This window comes from Electrophorus electricus, chromosome 3, assembly GCF_013358815.1.
Source record: "Electrophorus electricus isolate fEleEle1 chromosome 3, fEleEle1.pri, whole genome shotgun sequence".
In the NCBI taxonomy this organism is placed as follows: Eukaryota; Metazoa; Chordata; class Actinopteri; order Gymnotiformes; family Gymnotidae; genus Electrophorus; species Electrophorus electricus.
Genome location: NC_049537.1, coordinates 9029440 through 9050477, shown reverse-complemented (window position 1 = coordinate 9050477; position 21038 = coordinate 9029440). Strand labels below are relative to the sequence as shown.

Below are 21038 nucleotides of genomic sequence, written 5' to 3'. Positions count from 1 at the left end.
CACTCAGTCCTGTAGTTGAAAGCAATTCACTCTCTCCTGTGCATAGCACAAGCTCGCTGACAGCATTGAGGACCTTATTCCTCATCTGCAGCTGGTCACTGCATTGAAAAATGTTATTCTAACCACGTTGTTGACTTTGCACTGACATTTACAAAAATGTTTGGGGCATAATGTAGCAACTGATAATGGTTCCAAAATAAAATGTGATATTAAAGCTTTCTTGTACTCAAAACACACATGCCACTACAGCCAGTTTCATATTTTAAAAAAGGAGAGGGTGAGGCTTAAGCTTTTTTTGAAAGCATAAATGATTGCCCTGTTACCAACTATTTAACTCAATGAGAAGTTATAGAGGAGGTACATTCATAAATAGTGTATTTTAAAATTTTTTGATGATTTTCTAGGACTATTTCACACATTAAAGTATCATGTAAGACATTTCTTTTTGTGGTGCATTTTACAATAAGAAGATTATAATTTGGTTTTATTTCCTAGTATTACTTATTTTATTTTTAACTACTTTTTATTAATCTTTTTTGTACTTTTATTGGTCTCATTTTGTTTTATTGTATTCATCTTATTTTAATATTATTAATATATCTTTGTACTTATGACTGAAGCACCTTGGCATGGCAGTGGCATGTCAAAATACGTTTTCCTGTTTACCTGATTGCCCAATAGTGTAGTCTAATGATCTTTTTTAGTTCTACACAAAATATATACAGTAAAATCCTGAGTTTAGTAAATCTGATGAACCGCCATAGAACAGATGTCAAAGCTTGCTTCCCAGTAGAAGGAAGGGACCAAGCTAACTGAATGTTTCTACCTTATGTCGATATTTACCTCAGTGAATCACAGACACAATTCTGTGCTGCATTTTCAGAATCTAATCTTTAAATCCTGATATTGGTGCCAGTTGTCTGTATGTATGACAGTTTTTCAGGTTTGAGATGCTAAGGAAACTAAGGAGTGATTGAGAACAATTGTGGGATATATAAAACAGCCAGAGGAGGATCCATAAACAATGCATTAATCAGATGGTCAAATCATGAAGCAATGATCTCAGGATGGTCCATGTGGAGGTGAAGTTGTAGAACAGGTAATGAGCTGCTTCTATGCTGGGGACATCGAGGACACCTCTGTTTTACTTGACGTTGCAGAGGACTCATCACAGAGGATTCTTGTCACGTAACAGAGTGGTCAGAATGCAGGTAAGCAAATAAGAGGAAAGAAGATGTTGGCTTTTGATCTTATTTAATAAAGTTATACAAGTCAAGATGAACCTGCCTTAATTTGTACCATTCTCCTGTACCGCAGGGCGAGGTGTAGGACGCACAGACTCACTCGATAGTGACAAATGTTTATCGACAGACACTTACGACATTGGCACTTGCAATACAATGTAAACAATTAACACAAACGCAGCATTGACATTTTGAATACAGACACAAACAAAGGCAATGTGAACAAGAGCAATGACTGACGATGATGCACACACTGACAGGGGTTTAAATATATAAACACAGAACACTAACTAGGTGCAGGTGTGTGTAGACAGGTAGGTGTGATTACAAACAAGAAACTCCCACTGCACGTGGCGGGCCATACCATGTGAGAGTGAGAGGGGAGCATTCTGTGACAAGTTTGTGTGCAGGTTAAGCCAATGCTTCCTAAAGCAATAGGACGTCACTGTGTGCCTCTCAGTGGCCAGCACCATCAAGCACCACAAAGAAACTTGACTTAAAGGAAAAGTAAGTGTTGGAGAAAGTCATATAAATGTATATAAATAAAAGCTTTATGTTTAAAATCCACAAATGCACAACATTTTAACAATATATTAGCAAAATCCATTATTATTACAATATCGAATGAATCATTTGTCTTGCAATATCATATTAAAGTGTATTTTTCACCCCAAGCGTTGTCATCAATAGCACATTCTGTTGGTTGTAAACTGACATAACTATTGAAAGTTGAAAATGTTATAGTAAATACAGTGCAGATCATAAACATTTGTGTCACTGCCAAATTGAGCAGAATAAAGCTGAATGGCTTTTTTTCTCCCATCTTGTTATCAAATTTATTGCCATAAATGCAAGACTGAAACATTTTGCTAGATGCTTGATGAGTCTCAGTCCCCTGGGGCTGTAAAATTATCTTATAGTTTCTGGATTAGGGGAAACAATTAATCTGCTGAGATTAATGAAAAGAGAGCAAATGTGATCAGGAAGGCGAAGAAGAAAAACAGACAGATTACACCCTAATCATTGACCTACACTAGACTAATCGTGTTTAATGTCTTGTATGTGTAATAGTGTATGCCATAATCATGCCAGTTATCATTGATAAAAATGGACTATTATGCTTGTTCCTGTCATTTTTATTTATTTACTTATTCCCTACATGTGCCATATAATTGTAGATTTACAATTTTGTTTTACAATAACATAATCAACATTTTATAAAACATCTATTGGCTGCCACAAATGAACCATAAACCATTAACAGATATTCATTTCTTCACAAGAAATGTCTTTTTTAATGAATTGAGAGATTGCATATACAGTGTCAAAGGCACGCAGTGCAACAATATGTTACTGCTGGTGGATTCTGCTCTGCTTGTCTGACCTGTCATGGGTGTAACGTTACTCAGCAGGCAGGCTCCTTCCGCTGTCGAGAATGCTTGGAAGAGAAAATTGATGCCTGTGTCCCTGCAAAATTTAAACAATCCACATGTACTATAATAATGTATTGCACATTAATAACTATAAAAACTACTTGCTACTTCCTTAATTGTTTTAATCTTGTCATCTTTAAGAAATGAGAAACTATGAATGTATATCTGCAGTTACATTCTGTACCACTAAGCTCTCCTGTATATGTGTTGTGCTTGAATTTGAATTTGAACATTACTTCAGAACCTATACGCTGGAGTAAAGAGCTATTCACATTCTTCTGAACTGCTCTATCAGATAGATAATGGATTTGCATGATTCTCTCGTTAACTCCCCACATCCAATTAGTTCAACTGGTTATTCTCATCACTGATAATATTGCTGAAATTAGTGGATGAAATATTGAATAAAACTGTCTTTTGGCTCTATGAACAAAGGAAAATTAAAACCCACTTTTTGTGTTTTGGACAGGGAAGTCTGGTATGGGGGCAGTAGTCCAGGACAGTTTGTTGATTTTGCTCCAACAAAACCAGGTCTGTGCTCTCTACTGTATATTCACGGTAAGAGTTTTGTCTTAATTGATAGCATTTACTGAAAAAAAATGTTAATTGTGTCATAACATTATATATGTGATATAGTTCAAACTTTTCCTGACTTGGGTTTTAGAAAACTTTCTTTTTCTGCATTTAACTTAAATACACAAAATGTACAGTTTCATTTAAAAATAATGATTTGGAATATAGCTATATCATGATCTCCTGCATAAACACACGCAGACACATGGGTGGATAGTATTACATAGAAGGCAAAAAAACCCATCTAATAATTAAAACAATTATATTTCAGTTATTATATGATTGCACTCAATAATAAGGATTAACAATTGGCTATTTTGCTCTGCAATGGTGTTCTCTCCTTGATGGAAAATTGAAATAATGATTAAAACAACTTTAGTTTATATTATTTTCAGTGGTGAGCTGCATATATTTTGTTCTGTAGTATTTGTTGTTAACTTTTATATGTTCTATTATGCTGACAATACCAGGACCATAACCATGCTGGCTAGCCAGCGTGACCAGACAGGCCATGCTTGTAAACCAGTTTGACGAATAAACCTGGACTGAGACGCACAGAGCAGAATGAAAATGATGCTGGTTTATTTTTTTATGAGGCTTGCCTTATAAATTACTGGTATTTAGTTTACTTACTAATTTAAGGTAAACATTGATGTTTAGCATAGGAAGAACAGATCAATGAGTCAGTTGTAGTCCAGTGAAGAATACAAAAAGAAAGGTGAGCCTGTAGTGCTGGCTGCAAACAAAGCTCACTACTGCTCCTAAAACATGTTTCCCAGACCCGAAAAAAGAACGGCCATGAAACAGTGACTGCCAGTGTGTGACATGAATATACCAGAAGACATCTACACCTTGGCGTGACACATGTTCTATAGATGTACGGAATGGTCATGTACTGAAAAATCCATATTCTTTACACACTGTGATTTTCGTGTGCCATTATTTAGAGTACACTTCATTTATTCTCAGAAAGCATCATTACAGTATGTTTTAATTAAACAATTATGAAAAGAATGAAAATTGTAAACCCATTTAAAAACGACAAATTATCTCTGCAAAGCAAAGCAAAAATGGAAGATTTTCTCAAGTGATATTTATAATAATTGTTATATGCAGTATGAAACATGAGGGAAGCTAGTAGAATCTTTTTTTTTTTTTTTTAAGATTAAGATGTCTAATCTGCCAAACACTGCTTAAGATGGATATTTAGTTTATAACAATGGGATGGAATGTGTCCCATCTGTTATATTAACATCTCTTTTTTTAAGTATGTCACCATCTTCAAGGAGGATTTCCTGCTGCAGTAGGTTGAATTTATGCCATTAGTGGCACATAAGTACTACCAAGCTACTGTCATTTGTAAAATGTAGTTATTGCCCTATCCTAATGCTCCCTTGTAAAGTTTGCTTATCGTCCTATACAAATCCTCCCTGATTGGATTGGCACCACATACGAAATAGAAAAGTTTTGACCATATTAATTTGACTGAGTGAAGCCAAGTGTATGCATTGCTGTTCATGACACCTGCTAGCTCTGGTTCATACTAAAACTTACCCCTGCCAAAAAAAACAACAAAAAAAACACAACAACAACAACAACAACAACAAAAACCATACACACACATACACAAACAAGGTTTTAAATTATCATCATTCTCACACAGTGGTAACTTGCATACCTCTGTTACTTTAAATTGTAATGTTAAAGGTGTGACACAGCAGTGGTAAGTACTAATACTATGATATCCTTTACAATTATCAAGTTAAATTACATATCCAAAAAATAAGAGGAATATACAAAAATCAGTCCTCAAGAATTTAAACACTAAGCAATGTTACCTAAAATATACTGCTGAGTATCATTTGTTCAACTGTATTTGAAACAAACTGCGGAAAGTAAGACACCTGTGAATTTCACAGTCATCTTGTGACTGTCATCAGCTACAAAAACCAGACCATACCATAAATACTATCATTTTATGCTTATTAAAAACTCTTCTAGGTGCACCAACACTTTGGATATTTAATTTCAAAGGTTGCTCCTGTATCTTAGATTCCGCTTTGATGTTATGCTATGTTATGTGATGTTTTGATGTTATGTTATGTGGTGGACTGAACTAGACAATCTCTTATAAAGGTTGCACAATAAAGGTTGGCCATTAAAATGACTGGTACTATACCATATAAACTATATAAACTGGTCCAGTACATTACACAAAAACTCAATGTTTGTATGTAGACAAAGAGAGGTCATATAATATCTCAACTTGGATGAAAAGAGAATTGATCACATGAATGTCTATATATTGTGGTTAAACTTTGTGAGAGTGGCAATAATGTGATTTGCCCAGTAGGTGGAAGTATTCCTCTCTGGCTGACAGTGGAGAAGTTACAGTATGATGTATGCAATAAAATGCATCTTCTATGTCAAAGCAATGGCAACTATCCATCTGAAAAGATCATACAGTGATTTCCAGGTTCTATCAGTAACTTGGAAACTGCACCAATAGTTTTAGTAAATCAATGTTTCAGTTTTTAAGAAAGCTCATACAATGTCTGCATTCTAGCTAAGCAGGGCCATATACATGGCTTCATAGCCTATAATTATTTTTTTCAACATGTCCAATTAATGTCTGTTTTGTTGGAAAGCCTCTTTTTACATGGAAAAATGTATTACTCACAAGTATCCAACCCTACCAATTACGTGAATTATAAACTTAAGGTCATGGTATATGTGCCATGCTCCAAAAGGTATGCCTCACGTTTGGCCAGTTATCCAGCAGGAGGGACACGTGCACTCCTGCTAGAGATCATACCACACAAAGGATGGAGGATTATAAGGCCCTGTGTAGACTAGAGAGGGCTCAACGAACTGTTGGTGCAATATCCCTACCCTCTACCCTTAGTTCCAGCCACGCTTTAACAGTTAAGGGGAGCCAGGTTTTTTACCAAGTTAGACCTACGTAGTGCTTATAAGGATTAGGGAGGGCGACAAATGGAAAACGGCCTTCAGTACATCCTCTGGGCATTATGAGTACCTAGCTCTGCCATACGGTCTAGCCAGGGCTCCCTCTATCTTTCAAGCCTACATAAATGAGTTCCTGCAGGAGTTTCTGGGAGATCTGTTGTCACTTACATTGACCATATCTTGATCTATTCTCGCTCCTGGGACCAACATGTGCAGGATATTCGAGCTGTCCTCTGTGACCTTTTGCAGAACCACCTCTACTGTAAGCTGGGGAAATGTGAGTTCCACCACAGGGAGGTGAGTTTTTTAGATGTAACCTACGTGAGGATAGCATGCATATGCAACCTTGCAAGGTGGAGGTGCCAAGACTGCAGACACGCAGGGAACTGCAGCGTTTCCTAGGGTTCGCAAACTTTTATCGTAGGTTTATTAGGTCGTTCAGTACGCTGGTCAGGCCTCTCACTGACCTGCTCCGAGGAACAGCCAAGAAATTGAGATGGAACTCCGAGGCGGAGAGAGCCTTTGAGGAGTTAAAAACAGCATTCTCTACCGCACCAGTTCTGCAGCAAACAGATCCTGAGAGGCCTTTTGTGGTTGAGGTGGATGCATCGGATGTGGGAGTGTGTGCTGTATTGTCCCAGCACAAGGGATAGGTGGGACAATTTAAACCCATCACCTACTTTTTGAAAAAGCTGAGCCCTGCTGAGAAGAACTATGGGGTGGGCAATAGGGAATTGCTGGTGATGAAACTAGCACTCGAAGAGTGGAGACATCAGCTGGAGGGAGCACAAGACCGCTTTAAGGTCTCCACCTACCATAAGAATTTGGAGTACCTCCAGTCCGCTAAGAGGTTAAACTCCAGGCAAGTCCGTTGATCGCTCTTCTCCATGTTCTTGGTGACGCTTAAATGGGACCTGGATAGAGAGATCGAGGCAGCCAATCCAAAGCCACACTGCCCACCTAATCATCTTTGTGCCACCCAAGCACCGCAGAGCCCTTATCACATGGGCACGAATCGGTGGAAATGGGCCATCCAGGGTCTACACGCATAGCGCAATTGCTAAGTGCTGTCTATTGGAGGCCTGCCATGCACAAAGAGATCGTGAGGTATGTGGAGTCGTGCGTGAATTGTGCTTGCAGCAAAACACCACACACACCAGCTGCAGGTAAGCTGCTCCCCCTACCTTTTTCTCTGCGTCCTTGGTCTCACATCGCTATAGACTTCATAACGGATCTATCTATCTCTGAGAGTAACACCACAATATTAGTGATGGTTGACCAATTTTTCGAAAATGGTGAGGTTCATACCGCTAAAAGGTTTACCTACTGCCTTAGAGACGGCTGATCAGCTCACATTGTCTCTGACAGGAGTCCTCAGTTTACATCCCGGATCTGGAGAGAACTGCTCAGTAAGCTGAATATCATGGTCAGTCTGACGTCTGGATATCACCCCCAGGCCAACGGTCAAGCTGAGAGGGTAAATCAAGAGCTGGGCAAATGCTTACGCCTATATACCCTGAAACCAGTATACCTCCCCTGGGCAGAATATGCCCAGAACTCACTGCGCTATGCAGGGACTGGACTAACTCCCTTTCAGTGTGTTTTAGGGTATCAACCACCGCTATATCTGTGGAACCCACCTACCTCTGACCAGCCAGCGGTGGAGACCTGGTGTCAACACAGCGAACAAGTCTGGGAGGAGACACATCAGAGACTTGGTAGAGCGATCGTGAAATACAAGGCAGATTGGAAACACAGACACCCCTCAGTATGAACTAGGGCAACGAGTATGGGTGTCCACGAAGGATGGCCAAACAGGCTCCACAAGAAAGCCCAGGGGAATGGGGCTGGATACCGGCCTCCCAGATATTGGACCCCCGACCTCACTATCTCCTTTCATAGGGAGCATCCACTGAAGCCGGCTCCACGTCGGCTGAGCCGACCATGCTACAGGAGGCTGGCGGGGTCTTTGGGGGGGTTCTGTCACGGTTGGCTGGTCATCCAGCAGTCACGCCCACTCTTGTTAGGGATCATACCACACACCCATACCGCTCTCAATCCCCGGGGTACTGATTTTCACCTGTTCCTTATTTTCAGTTTCACCTATTTAAGCCCACAGGCCCCAGATGATGATGCTACACATTAGCCTAACATAGCACCGGAGCGGGTTGACTCTCAGTCTATCACTCACAAAGAGGATTACTTTTGTTTCATTTCATGAGTGCTTCTATTGTTCATTTCCCTATGAAGAATAAAGAGCAGTTCTTCACTACCCTGCCTCTTGCTTCCAGTATGGAAGCTCATGTCACAGTAAAGCAGTCAGGTAGCAGCCAACTATTAATTCTGAAATATGTTTATTAGTAACTTTACCTAGATTGCTTTATAGTGAACTGAATTCCAAGTTTTGAAATAACAGTAGTAAAGGCATTAACAATTGTAAAGACTTTTTCTGGCCAGACTGTGCATTTAAAATGAACCAGTGTATGTGTAATTATATGCACTGTTTGTTTAAAGTAAAAGTATGAACTGACAACAAAAACTCCAAATGCAGCACAATAATCTATACAAATCCACACAAGGTCATACATTCAGAGAACACCGATAAATAATCAGTCACTATACACTGATGAAAAATAATTAATGAAAAATAACAAACAAAATTAACCTATATTTGTATGTTATTCATAACTACTTATCTTTTAAAATAGTTACCAACATTAACTATGATACATCAACTTTATATGCTGTCAGCTCATCTGATTTGTTATGTTCAGTTAACTTTTTCATCCTATTACGGTACTGTAACCACAAAAATCATGTTGGTTAAAATGGAAATGTAATAAATAAATGTGCAATAAACGCTTAGTAACTAGAAAATAACACATTTCTAATGACAGAAGAGGATGATAATCATCATGATGAAAACAATCATCTGGGTGCCTTGTACATTGCATGACAGGAAGTCTGTTAGAGTGTGTGTGTATTTGTTTGTAAATTTGTGGTGGACTGACTGCGAACAGTGCGTAAGGTCTGGAAGTCTGTGAAGGTGTCAAACGTGCAAGATGACAGGAGCTTTTCTGGAGATTTCCGAATATGCAGGTCTGCAGCAGGGGTGCACAGGACTTTGACTCTCTGATTCAGAAAGACATGTTACAGCCTGCTCTTAGTAAAGCATTTCCCCAAAGCAGTCAAGAACAATCATATTAAGAACTTCTAAATACTATTTAGTAAGAACTACTAAATACAAAAAAGCAAAATAGGATGCAATATGAAACACTGAATTTAGTGAGAGGGTTTGGATATATACCATGGTAGACAAACATTATTGCAGATGATTTTTAGGAACAAAAAATTATTTATTATAACATTGAATTTCCAAGGAATAAAAAGAAACACTAGGCTATAGAAAGTGTGATAGCTTTGTGATTTGAGAAAGAACAGGTATGCTTCATATACATTTGAAGTGACTGCATGGTTAAAATTTGTTTTGGTTGCATGCACATTTTGGAGGTTTACCTGACGCATAGATCCAGAGGTGTTACTAATTTTATACACCATCCATAAAGGAATTATGAGGGTGGAGGAGAGTGTGAAAAAGCCTCCAATAGCATAACCCCACCAGGGGTACTCATATGTGTTATTGAACTTTAGAGGGGTGTACTTAACCAAGGAGAAGACAAAAGTACCCTGGGGAAAAAAAAAAGGGGGGGGGGGGGGTGATGAGGATGATGAGTAAGATTGGTAGGTTAGCCAGGCAGACTTTGTCCTTTGCCCTCACATGACCTACTGAGGTGACAATCTGTCTCTTCTAGATATACTAGTGGCAGGTGTCTCAACCACACTTTCAAGTGACTGAGACTGAAAATACAAAGTGCCTGGTTCTATGCCAGGCAAGGATGACCTTGTATTGCCTTCTTGTATTTTATGAGAGCAGAGTGATACATTTCACATAATACAGCATTATACACCACACAAATTTCAACCCTTTGCGTCTGGCTCTGACCTTACCTTTTGCTATGTTCCATAGACTCTAAGTTGTCAATATATACAAATGTAACCAAACAAACAACAGTTAAGATTTTAATTTTACCCTTATGTAAGTGAACTATTTCTATGCATATAACTCACCAAACAAACTACAGGGGTGACATATTTCCAGCAGTACTTCATATATGGCCCAGGGCGATGGTTGATCATGTCCTCGATATTGTCATATAAACGGTCTGCACCTGAAACACAAAAAATTCTTAAAAATCTGCACAGATTACATTAATTGTTTTTCAACTATTACCTAAGTTCAAGATCACTTTGACAGCGCTACGTACATGGATGCTTATTGTTTACAATACAATTATTGTTTATCAACCCAAACACATAAAATTATGTAATAAAGGTTTCTACCATAAACCCAGCCAACACAGATGGACTGAAGGATGGCAAAGGCCAAGAGAGTCATTCCGCTGCAAGCATAATAGTCAAACAACTGGAAGATATAGAGGCCACCCTTTAGGAGATAAACAGACAGAGAGAGATAAAGTTCTTAAAACCTTCTGTGTGAAGGATATAAGCAAGAGTTTTGGTTCATGGCTGTACTTGACCTTTGGCTAAGCATGTATTTGTACATGAAAACTTTTCAATGTGATGAAAAGGAGAACTCAGAATTTTCATCCCATATTTCTGTACTGGATGACCTCTCACCTCTGTTACCATCGACAAGCCAAGAAGAAAGCTGGCAATACAGAGCAGGAGGAGCAGGATTTTACGCCGGTGTCCGATTTGGAAGAAGGCTGGGAACATGTCTGAGACTGCTGTGACCAAGGCTTCAAAATACACAAACTGCATCCAAACAAAAGCGCTCCTCTATTAGCAATTCCAGAGAACCCACAGTATGAGCTTAACCCTAAACTGCTCAAGGAGGGCTTCTATATGACACTAGCAGTATTACCTCACTGTCTAGTCCCAGGAATATAATCATAATGAAGAAGAAAATAGCCCATAACTGAGGCACAGGCATTAAGGAAACTGCACGTGGGTAAGCAATGAATGCCAGACCAGGACCTAAAGAATGAAAGTATACAAAAATCAGCAGCGAGTATGCAAAAATCACAATAAATCTTATTCTTCCCATTATTACTTTGGACCAGGAGTCATATAGGTTGGTAAAGGCTAGTCATGCAAAATGATATGTTTTTCTGAGAGTACATAACAAGAGACAGATGTAGTGAAGTTTTCCATCCCATGCCTCCCTCACATCTTATTTTCAAAATCATTTGAAAAAGGCATGATTTCTCTCTGCATTTTCTTAAGGAAAAGAGAGGAATTATGTTCAGATCTGGGTTTGGCTGACTTTTGGTTCATTGATCTCATACCTGACTCTGCCACCACTGAAATGTCCACTCCCTGTTCATCTGCCATGAAGCCCAATACAGAGAAGATGGCAAAGCCAGCCACAAAGCTGGTCATACTGTTTAGTAGGCACAAATACATACAGTCTCTGCAGAATATGGAAAAGATGACAAGAAATTATTTTAAAACTCTTGCATGGAAGGAATAGGTCTTTCCAAACTCAACATATTTAAACTCATCATCTACATTTATGCATCAGAAGCAACTGGTAGGTATACTGTTACACACTGTAGCCTATTTGTTACTCTTCATCAGTGGTCAGTTTGTGACCACAGGACCACTGTTTGCTGGATATTTTTTGGGTGGAGAATATTTCTTAACACAGCAGTGTTACACAGCTACTATTCATGATACACTCATGCTAGTTCAACACCCACTATCATGTCATTTCCATATCAGTACCACTGCTATGTTGGTAATATTTCACCTGCCAAATTATAACTAGTCAGCCATTGTACCAACACTACATACTGACAAGTGCTTCCTTGAGTTTGAGAAAGGTGCTATATAAATGTAAATAATAATAATTATAATAATAATAGGTCAAAAGGCGACAAATCGCAGACAAACAATTGTGGGCTGAAATCCACATATGGCGTCCAAAAAGTTATATGTATAAAATGTATAAAATGCAGATAATGCACAAGGTGTATATAATAGTGGTCAGTGGTTACAGGTGCTGGTGTTTCTAATAAAGTTGGTGGTGAGTATATGTACTAAATTAGAGTATTAGGCTTTTAAAATACAACTTAAACTACCTGTAGCAGTCGTTTTCATATTTATTGTAGCTTCCCAAAGCTGTCAAAACTCCTGTGCAAACTCCATAGGAGTAAAATATCTGGCTGCCTGCATCCATCCATACCTAAAATAGAACATATTACTTTGAAATTTACATTTATGGCACTTAGCAGACATTCTTGTCCAGAGTGACTTACAAAAATGCTTTAGATGTCTACTTTAAAACACTTTGAAATGTTTTTTTTTACAAAATGTTTTAGCAATCACCTCTTTTTAACATGAGCATTTCTTACAGATAAATATGCAGTCTGATGAAGAAGTAACAGTTAACAAGTGCTCGGAATAAAGATTTTTAGACATTTTGTGCAGGTCAGCACCTGAGGGTCTGCGAGGCGGGTAATATCTGGGTAGAGATAGAATTTGATGCCATTGGTGGCTCCAGGCAGTGTAAGTCCACGCAGCAGTAGCACAGTCAACATCAGATAAGGAAAGGTAGCAGTGAAATACACTACCTACAAGAAATAATGACATTGTGCATTTCAGACTAGGAAACAACAACTCTGATTCCCACTCCCACTAAATATTCTCTTTAGCATTCATTAGATGGTCCTTGGCAACATGGACCACAACATCATAAAGTCTCAGTACAAACCTTGCCGGTAGACTTCACTCCCTTCCACACACAGAAGTAGCAGATGATCCAGGTCAGCAGCAGACAAAGAGCCAGCTCCCACCTCACATTGCCCAGCTCTTCAATCCCACCAGACAAACCCAAAATCCTCCTCCTGTGAGGATTTGGTGTCAGCATGTCCTTATGTCACTTATAAACCAAGCATTCTTCTAACTGATACATTTGTTTATGATACTGATTTTCTTGAATAAACCAAGGCAGGGTGAACACATAATTATATGAAGTACTGGGTGCCATTCCTGAATACTCACTCCCAGAATTCAACAACTGGAGAACTAATTTTTTCTGGATAGGTCTCAGTACCATTGCTCTTACTGAACTCCACACAGAACTCTACAACACACACAAAAAGAAATGCTGAAACAAACAGAAACAAACTTCTTATAGAGTTTTGCAGTCTTTGTTAAATAATAATCATGCCCCTATCGGGGTTCAAATTTTACAGCTGTGTGCTAAGGGGTAATGAAGCTGAATTCACACAAATGAAGGAGTACAAATGTTTGGCATTAAATACTTGAGCTTTGGCAGGGACAATGAGTTCTTCCACAGACAAATATTTGTGCAAAACTTGTCATTAAAGCTGAACTTCAGCTGAGCTGACTGTAATAATTTGAGAGAACATGAGATAATCTAAGTAATCTAAGTGGTGCCGTTAGTAATTACAGCATAAGCAGTGTTACCTGTGTTCCAAGTATTCTTGCAACTAGCCCATGGTAGTTCTGAGGTGAAGCAGGAGAACAAGTAGAGAAACGCCCAGGCTAGAATGACAATGTAGTAGATTCCAGTGTACAGGACCACCACCTGACTACCATAGCCCAGTCCTGAGAAGGAACGTAAGAGCACAACGTTTCCCATTTATATCCCGAGGTACTCTCACTGAAAAATAACAATTAGCTTCCTGTTCATTAGCTTGTCACTGTTTTGCACATGTCTACAGCTACTAGTTTTAGAATACTTGTCATTGGTGGCGAGATATTTTTCGTGCTCACCTTCAAAAAGGGGACAAATTTTCCTCCAGCAGGTAATCCCACCCTGGCTGGTAAACTGGCCCAAGGATGTCTCCAAGAAGAAGAGAGGTATCCCACAGGAGAACAGGAACAACACATATGGCACAAAGAAAGCACCTTTGGGACAGAAAATTTCATTCAATACATAATACATCAACTCATATCTGTCCTCTTATGTACGGTGCCATGAATAGGTTTTTGCCCCATCTGATTTCCTGAATTTGTGCACATTAAAGCACTTAAAGAAATTACATCTTAAATGCATAAAAGAGATGCTGACATAAGAAAAGTGTTCTAGACATATGTATTTATTAAGAAAAGAAAAAGATATTCAACACTCAATCTCTGTATGTGAGAAGTGATTACCCCCTTCCTTTCAGTAGATGGTTACATCACCCTTACTAGCAATAACTGCAACCAAGCATTTTCTATATTTGTTAATTAGTATTCACAAAGGAGAAAAGGGTGGTATCTGCTTCTCCTTGCAGAATTGCATCACCTCAGTGATGTTGGTAGCCCTTAGAGCAAGGACTGCAACGTCAATAAGGACATTTCAATAAGGTTTTGGTCTGGACTTTGACTAGGCCATCACAAATATTTAAATTTTGCATTTTTAACCACTGTAAGGTAGACTTGCTTGTATATTTTGGATCATTGTCTTTTAGCAAGAACCAACTGTGCTTCAGTTTACAGACAGGTGGCCTGAAATTCTCTTGGAGAATTCACTGACACAGTAAAATTCATAGTTATCTCAATGATAACAAGGTGTTGAGGTTCTGACACTGCAAAGCAACCCTTTATCATCACAGTACCACCACCATGCTTTACAGCTGGTATTAGGTTCTTACTTTGAAAACTGATTTAAAGACCCAAAGTTAGATTTTGAATGGACAGTTGGCCAAAATCAAGACTTGTCATTTAACTGAAGCACTCACACTGGTTATTATTCCCGATCTTAACTTGTTACCCCCACCTATAATAATTAGGGGTGGGGGCATTCCAACTTTTCACACCTGAAGACTGCATAATTGATACCTTGCACATAAAAGTTATGTACCAAACTTTTGTATTTCTATTCCTATAAGCCACTAAAAATCTAAATATAATGTGAAAGATGTGCACATGTTTAGGATGTCAGATGAGGGCAAACACTTTTTCACAGCTCTGTATTTACTAACAATGTTTAATCAGTCTATGGAATTTTTTAATTTTTTACATGCATAACCTTGCTTTCTTTAAGCATAATGCACCTCATATTGCTTGAGAAAGAGGGAAGCTTAAGGATTCTGTTAGACAATCCTACTCATGTATTTAGGCACGCTTGCATGTCTTACCACAAAACTGAGTTTGTAGTTATACAACTTCACCCACCGCCTCATGCGGCCCCTGCCCTAGAGAAACAGCACCACATAGAGTAGGCAATTTATTCCTTTCTTCAGCACCAGAACCAAGCTTTCCCCAGGCCTTCACTGCTCTTAGGTTAGGCAGAGGATATAAAGCTGTGCCACTAATACTAATATTCAGGGATAATCAATATTTATGATTTTAATGCACAGAACTGTTGTTTTCAGAACTGACAAACATAGCCTTACATTTGTCTCACTTGTCTGATTTAACATAGATGTCTGACTTAAAATAGATCTGTGGACTCAGAATTGCTGATTTAATGGTATTATTATTATTGGATCCATAGTTTTGATATGTACATAGGGGTCTGCAAATAGGCAGAAATAGTACAGAAATAGTACAGAAATGCATCAGTACCCACAACAAAAAGTCAAGTGTTGCATTCTTGGGGAATGGGGATTAGGGTACCTGAGGGTATTCCATATCATTCTGTTATATTTGTGTCTAACTTGGTGTACTCCTTGTCTATACTGTATTGTTGTGTGTCATGCTACTGGTTGCTAAATTTCCTTCAGGATCAATAAAGTATCTATCTATCTATCTTCATATTGAGGTCTCAATACAAAATGGAACCAACCACTGTAAATATTATGTTACTGGATTAGTATTACAATAGTTTCAAAAGCATTTTGCAATCTTAAAATTATGCCCTGTGAAATGTACAAGATTTTTATGTCATATTTTCGTCTGAAACAAGACTTCAACAAGAAAACATCCTAAGACCATTTAATTGCTATGAAATGTTGTTAGGCCTTAATGTTTTAACTAGTTCACACTGGTCATTCCATAGGTATAAGCAAAAAAACTTACCACCTCCATTCTTGTAACACAGATAAGGGAACCTCCATACATTTCCCAGACCAATAATGTGGCCTGCCACAGCCAGGAGAAATTGTAGCTTACTGGCCCACTTCTCTCTCTGCTCACTTTGGACCTGTGGTTGTGCTGGGGAGGCTGGACTATTCTGCATCTTTAATTTCACGACTGGCTCCAATCTGCAATCCATAGTGCTACTGGGGGGTTAAACAGGCTTAGGCAGGAGTCTCTATTTTATTTATTAAATGCAAATATTCTGTGTAGTCACAGAAGTGTAACTTGTTTTGGAACTGAGCTTCACTAAGTTGTTACTATAAAAAGTAATATTGCTGCATTATTCACAACATAATACAATATAATGTTTACCACTCGTTTTATTATTTGATTTGAATAGTGCCACTAAGTTTACATAGACTCTCTACATGGATCCTCACACAGTACATTTGAAAAACTTTCGTTACAAATGGAAGTTACTAGAAATGTTGCACTTATATATTTCAGTCAGTTCTATACTAAAAAAAAATTATGACAATAAAAAAATTAACCAAGGTGGGTGTTTGGCCCAAAACCTGAAAATATGAGTATAATAATTGTGCTGTCTTTGAGTTAATTATTCATCCTTACCTTTTGTAAAGTTTAATGTAAAATCTGTAAATTCTAACTTTACTATAGTTTACTGAATGGAATTGTGGTACAATAGATTGTAGTACAATAAATAAAATAATTCTGGGCAATTAATTTTAAAGATGCTATAGTGATTCTATTGTGGCTCAGATGTTTGTATCCACATCTCATAAGACCAGGGCTGAATATATTCTGGAATTTAACTGAGAGCCTCTGCTTCAAGAGGACACACCCACTTAGAATACTGCCCCTAAATTTGTGAGTGGAAAACTACTGTAATACATTAGCAGTTGCACCCTACCCTTTATTACATCTTACGCCATAAAATTACTTAACCGATTCAGAAAAGTCACTCATACGTTTGATTAACTATATACCAATCCTGGACTCACAATGTCAGGCTCAACATTAGATTCCACTCAATACAAAACCTAATTAGCATACCTCAGACTATCAGCTCCACTAAAAGAGGCATTACTTTAAGTAAATTAATGAAATCACTAAATATTTAACAAATCAATAGCCCTACTTTAGCTGGTATATTAAAGTACACAAACAATTATTTAGAATAGGAAGGACAGATTAATAGAAGACATTGTATTAGTTAAAGTTAATATCACTGTTAGACCACCAGTGACATTAATATCACAGATCCCTATGGCACACACTGATGGACAGAACAACTAACTGTCTGTTTGATCAGTTCATCTACTAGAGTAACTAAACAGGAAAAAGAAAAGTGTTGTCAGATTTTACCTGGGTTTTTGCAGATATTTGTGTCTTACGTTTCTTGTATCGCACACAGTCTCTGCCTATGTCTGTGTCCATTAGAAGCAGCAGCTCAGAGTGTTGTGTTTTGACAGGAATGAGAGGAATTGAGGTGGAGCCAAGAGGCCCTGACACAGGTTGTGTTGAGTCATGAATCTGAAAATGTCCTGCCTTTTCTCCACACCATAGTAAAGGTAAAGCAACCATGGGATGTAAGCATGAACTGTGAAGGCAAGATGCACACATTGTTTTTTTGTGTATTTTCAGAGATATGTAAGATATGTCTTATAGGTTATACACCTGACAGATGAAAAGGACTCTCTCATTCAGATCAGTTTCTCTCAGATTAGCTGTTTCACCACAACGTTATACTTCCTATACTTGATCATATGTCAACTTCTGCATGAAACTCTTTTCAGGTTATTGTCAGATCTACCAAAAGAGGGATTACCAAAGGCTGCGATCTAACAACAGTTCTTTTCTCACCTGTAATTTTTCTCTTTTAGTTCTTGGAAAAGTAAAAATTCACATTCAGGTTTTTCAAAATTTTCATCTATTGAACTGGTCGAAATTGGACACCACAGGCATTGCCAAGGCACTGAAATGAACCTGAAAAACCTGAATCTAGACTATTCTCTTTCCTCTTCAGTACCTTGTTGGATAGAGCAGCTGTAGCATGTATTCGGGGTTTTAGAATTTACAGTCCCTGATGTGAACTGTCCGGTCATATGTCTATCTTGCTGTTTTGGGTGCATTAAAGAGGGACAGGCTAAAATTGCACAAATTGTGTGCAATTCCATTTAAGCTCACTCAGCAATTTCCAGATGTATTGATATTACTTAGATCCGCAGATAATGATGCCTGGTGTCAGATCAGCACTGCATTCTAACATCTAGCGTTCTGCTAGTATCTTGCAGTGTGCGATGTCGCAGACACCAATAACACGAAGGTTATGATGAGTAGGAAAAAAAAGTATTTATTTATTTCTATGACGCAAGAATATGTATTAAAATGACATAATAAGAAGCCCTGTCTGACATTTTGAGCGAAGGAGCGAGATATAGTAAAATTGTCTTTCATGAAGAAAGTAACGAGTAGACAAATAGAGGAATGAACTAAGAGCAAAATAGAATAGAAAAAAGGCGAACGGAAGTTTTGGAATACTTCGGGCTTGCGAGACGAAAAATCAGAGGAGAGAAACATAAAACCAATAGAAACGTAATCTGATATGTTCCAAGATGTTTCCAAGAAGGTTATTCTTTCTAGCCAAGAAAAAGGAGAATATCAATGTACAGTTAGTTGAAGTTATTATCCAGGTTCTTATTCGATATATCAAGTCTACCTTAAAACTTGGCAAGCTAATGAAAACCGCGTTGTTTAATGTCATTAAGTTTGTTAATTTAGAGAAGGCGAGTACATCGTGTTAGCTTTGTTATTATTCCTCCTCTCCGTCTCTGTTTCTGTCGGGTTTCTGCTGCGCTCACCTTTCCCCGACCCTGAATTTCCTTCACTTCACGGTCAAGGCCGTTTTTTGTGCGATTTATTCAGACAAGTAAATTAATTCGAGCGCGTGTATAATGACGGAATCTTCCACATCAGCTAAAATATGACATACGTTTATTCGGCCTCTGTTCATTTTTGCGAACTTTCGCCAGCGACAAAAGCTCACTGGCCAGTCCCCGTCGCTTCTGGTTTTGGCATAGCAACAACGAAGATGGCCGATCGGATTATTGTATTTGTGTCTCAGCAGCCACTTCATTTTGACAAATGTCAAAAAGATTATAAAACATGATTTGGGAAAGCATAGCTTATAATAAAGATGGTAACGTCAGTCTCTGATCTGTTTTCATCCAACAAGATAAGCAAACAACATATTACTGAGTTAGCTGTTATATATCGCGCTAAAATGAAAACTGTTTACCCCTGTAACCATCTAACCTATAATTGTTTTTGATGTTGAACATTGTTAATATTCTATAGTTGATAAATAAAAAGGCTATGGAAAAACCTTAGAGACATATACTTTAGGAAAAATAGAGAGGAGATGGACGTGAGAAGCGGACACCAGCCAATAATATAAGAAAATTGAAATATATAGATGTCTTTTCTGGAGGAGACAACTGCATACAGAACGCAGTATGCTGAACTGTTGTTATGTTTGCTTAGAAATGTATTCTACTGCTTAACGTATAGAGCCGGACAAACAAAGTTGTTCCCCGTAATCAGCTGCCTCATTGCTCTGCTTGGCACAGGGTCTACAGTAATTTAGAGAATGACAACAATGAGAAACAAGATCACGGTGAGAAAGCAGGAAAGAGCGAGGGAAAGAGTGATGGTGACCAACGCTTCCAAGTCTCATATCAGCATCCCTTTTAACAAGAATAAGAAAAGGGACAGTGGGAAGCTACTTAGAGAGTATTTAGAAAGAAAGGATTAGAGAAAATAACAGAGGTCAGATGAGTGTGAAGACGAAAACACCGCGGTTTTATTCAGTCTTGTGCCAAGCATGAATAAACTGAAAATACAAGAGCTGCTTCATGAAGTGCACTTTGGGCCTCACTGGAACCACAGAGCAATTTTACTTTCTAATACAATATTCAGGTCCATGACAATGTTAATAAAAATAATATTAACACTATTAATAATTAAAATAAATTATATATGAGTAAAGGCTAAGTGGCAATAAATAAATGATAAAATTGTATTTATGATTAATTTTATCATAGTAATGATTAGATGTGATTTTTGTTGTTGTTGTTTTTCTTCTTCTTCTTCTTCTTCTTCTTCTTATTATTATTATTATTATTATTATTATTATTATTATTATTATTATTATTATTATTATTATTATTATTATTATATGATGGCATGATATAATAGCACCAAGAAAATTTTTTTATTAAGTTTTGTGTAATACATTAATTCTTATTACTGTGATAGCATGACATTTAATGGTACTACTAATAGTAATTACAATATATTTATTACAGAATGATTATATAAATATTAAGCTAATAATGTTATGTAGCTTAATTGTGCTGATATATTGATTTGAACAGACTCAAACACTGACAAAAACAAAGATTTTTTTTATTCACAGTGTAATGTTGAGCGATCACGAGACCGATTCATATGCTGAGAAGAACGAGATTTATTAAGGGCAAATCCATACCCAGAGTAGCAGTCACAGTCCAGGGTCATAGAGCCAATACAAATAGAACAGGAATACATAGTTAATACAAACACACAAACAGAAAAAGGGAACAGGCTATAACATACAACATGAATACAAGCAGCGATATGAACACAAGCAATAAACACAAGCGAACTAAAAAGGCATGGATAAAAAACAGAGCCTTGGAAT

The 21038-nt window shown here is 37.8% G+C and overlaps 1 protein-coding gene across 1 annotated transcript; it reads right to left on the bottom strand.

Moving 5' to 3' along the window:
- Positions 1–8652: 8652 nt before the first annotated feature.
- Positions 8653–17677, bottom strand: LOC113575962 (sodium- and chloride-dependent GABA transporter 2-like). Its single transcript, XM_027007811.2, has 15 exons — positions 17663–17677; positions 16277–16461; positions 14042–14176; positions 13733–13873; positions 13304–13385; positions 13014–13146; positions 12739–12873; positions 12382–12485; positions 11587–11711; positions 11163–11275; positions 10916–11053; positions 10619–10721; positions 10346–10446; positions 9734–9904; positions 8653–9349 (listed from the first exon to the last, which is right to left on the bottom strand). The coding sequence occupies exons 2-15, from the start codon at positions 16434–16436 to the stop codon at positions 9185–9187; spliced, it is 1806 nt and encodes a 601-aa protein (XP_026863612.2). The 5' UTR covers positions 16437–16461; positions 17663–17677; the 3' UTR covers positions 8653–9184.
- Between the last annotated feature and the right edge of the window lie 3361 nt (positions 17678–21038).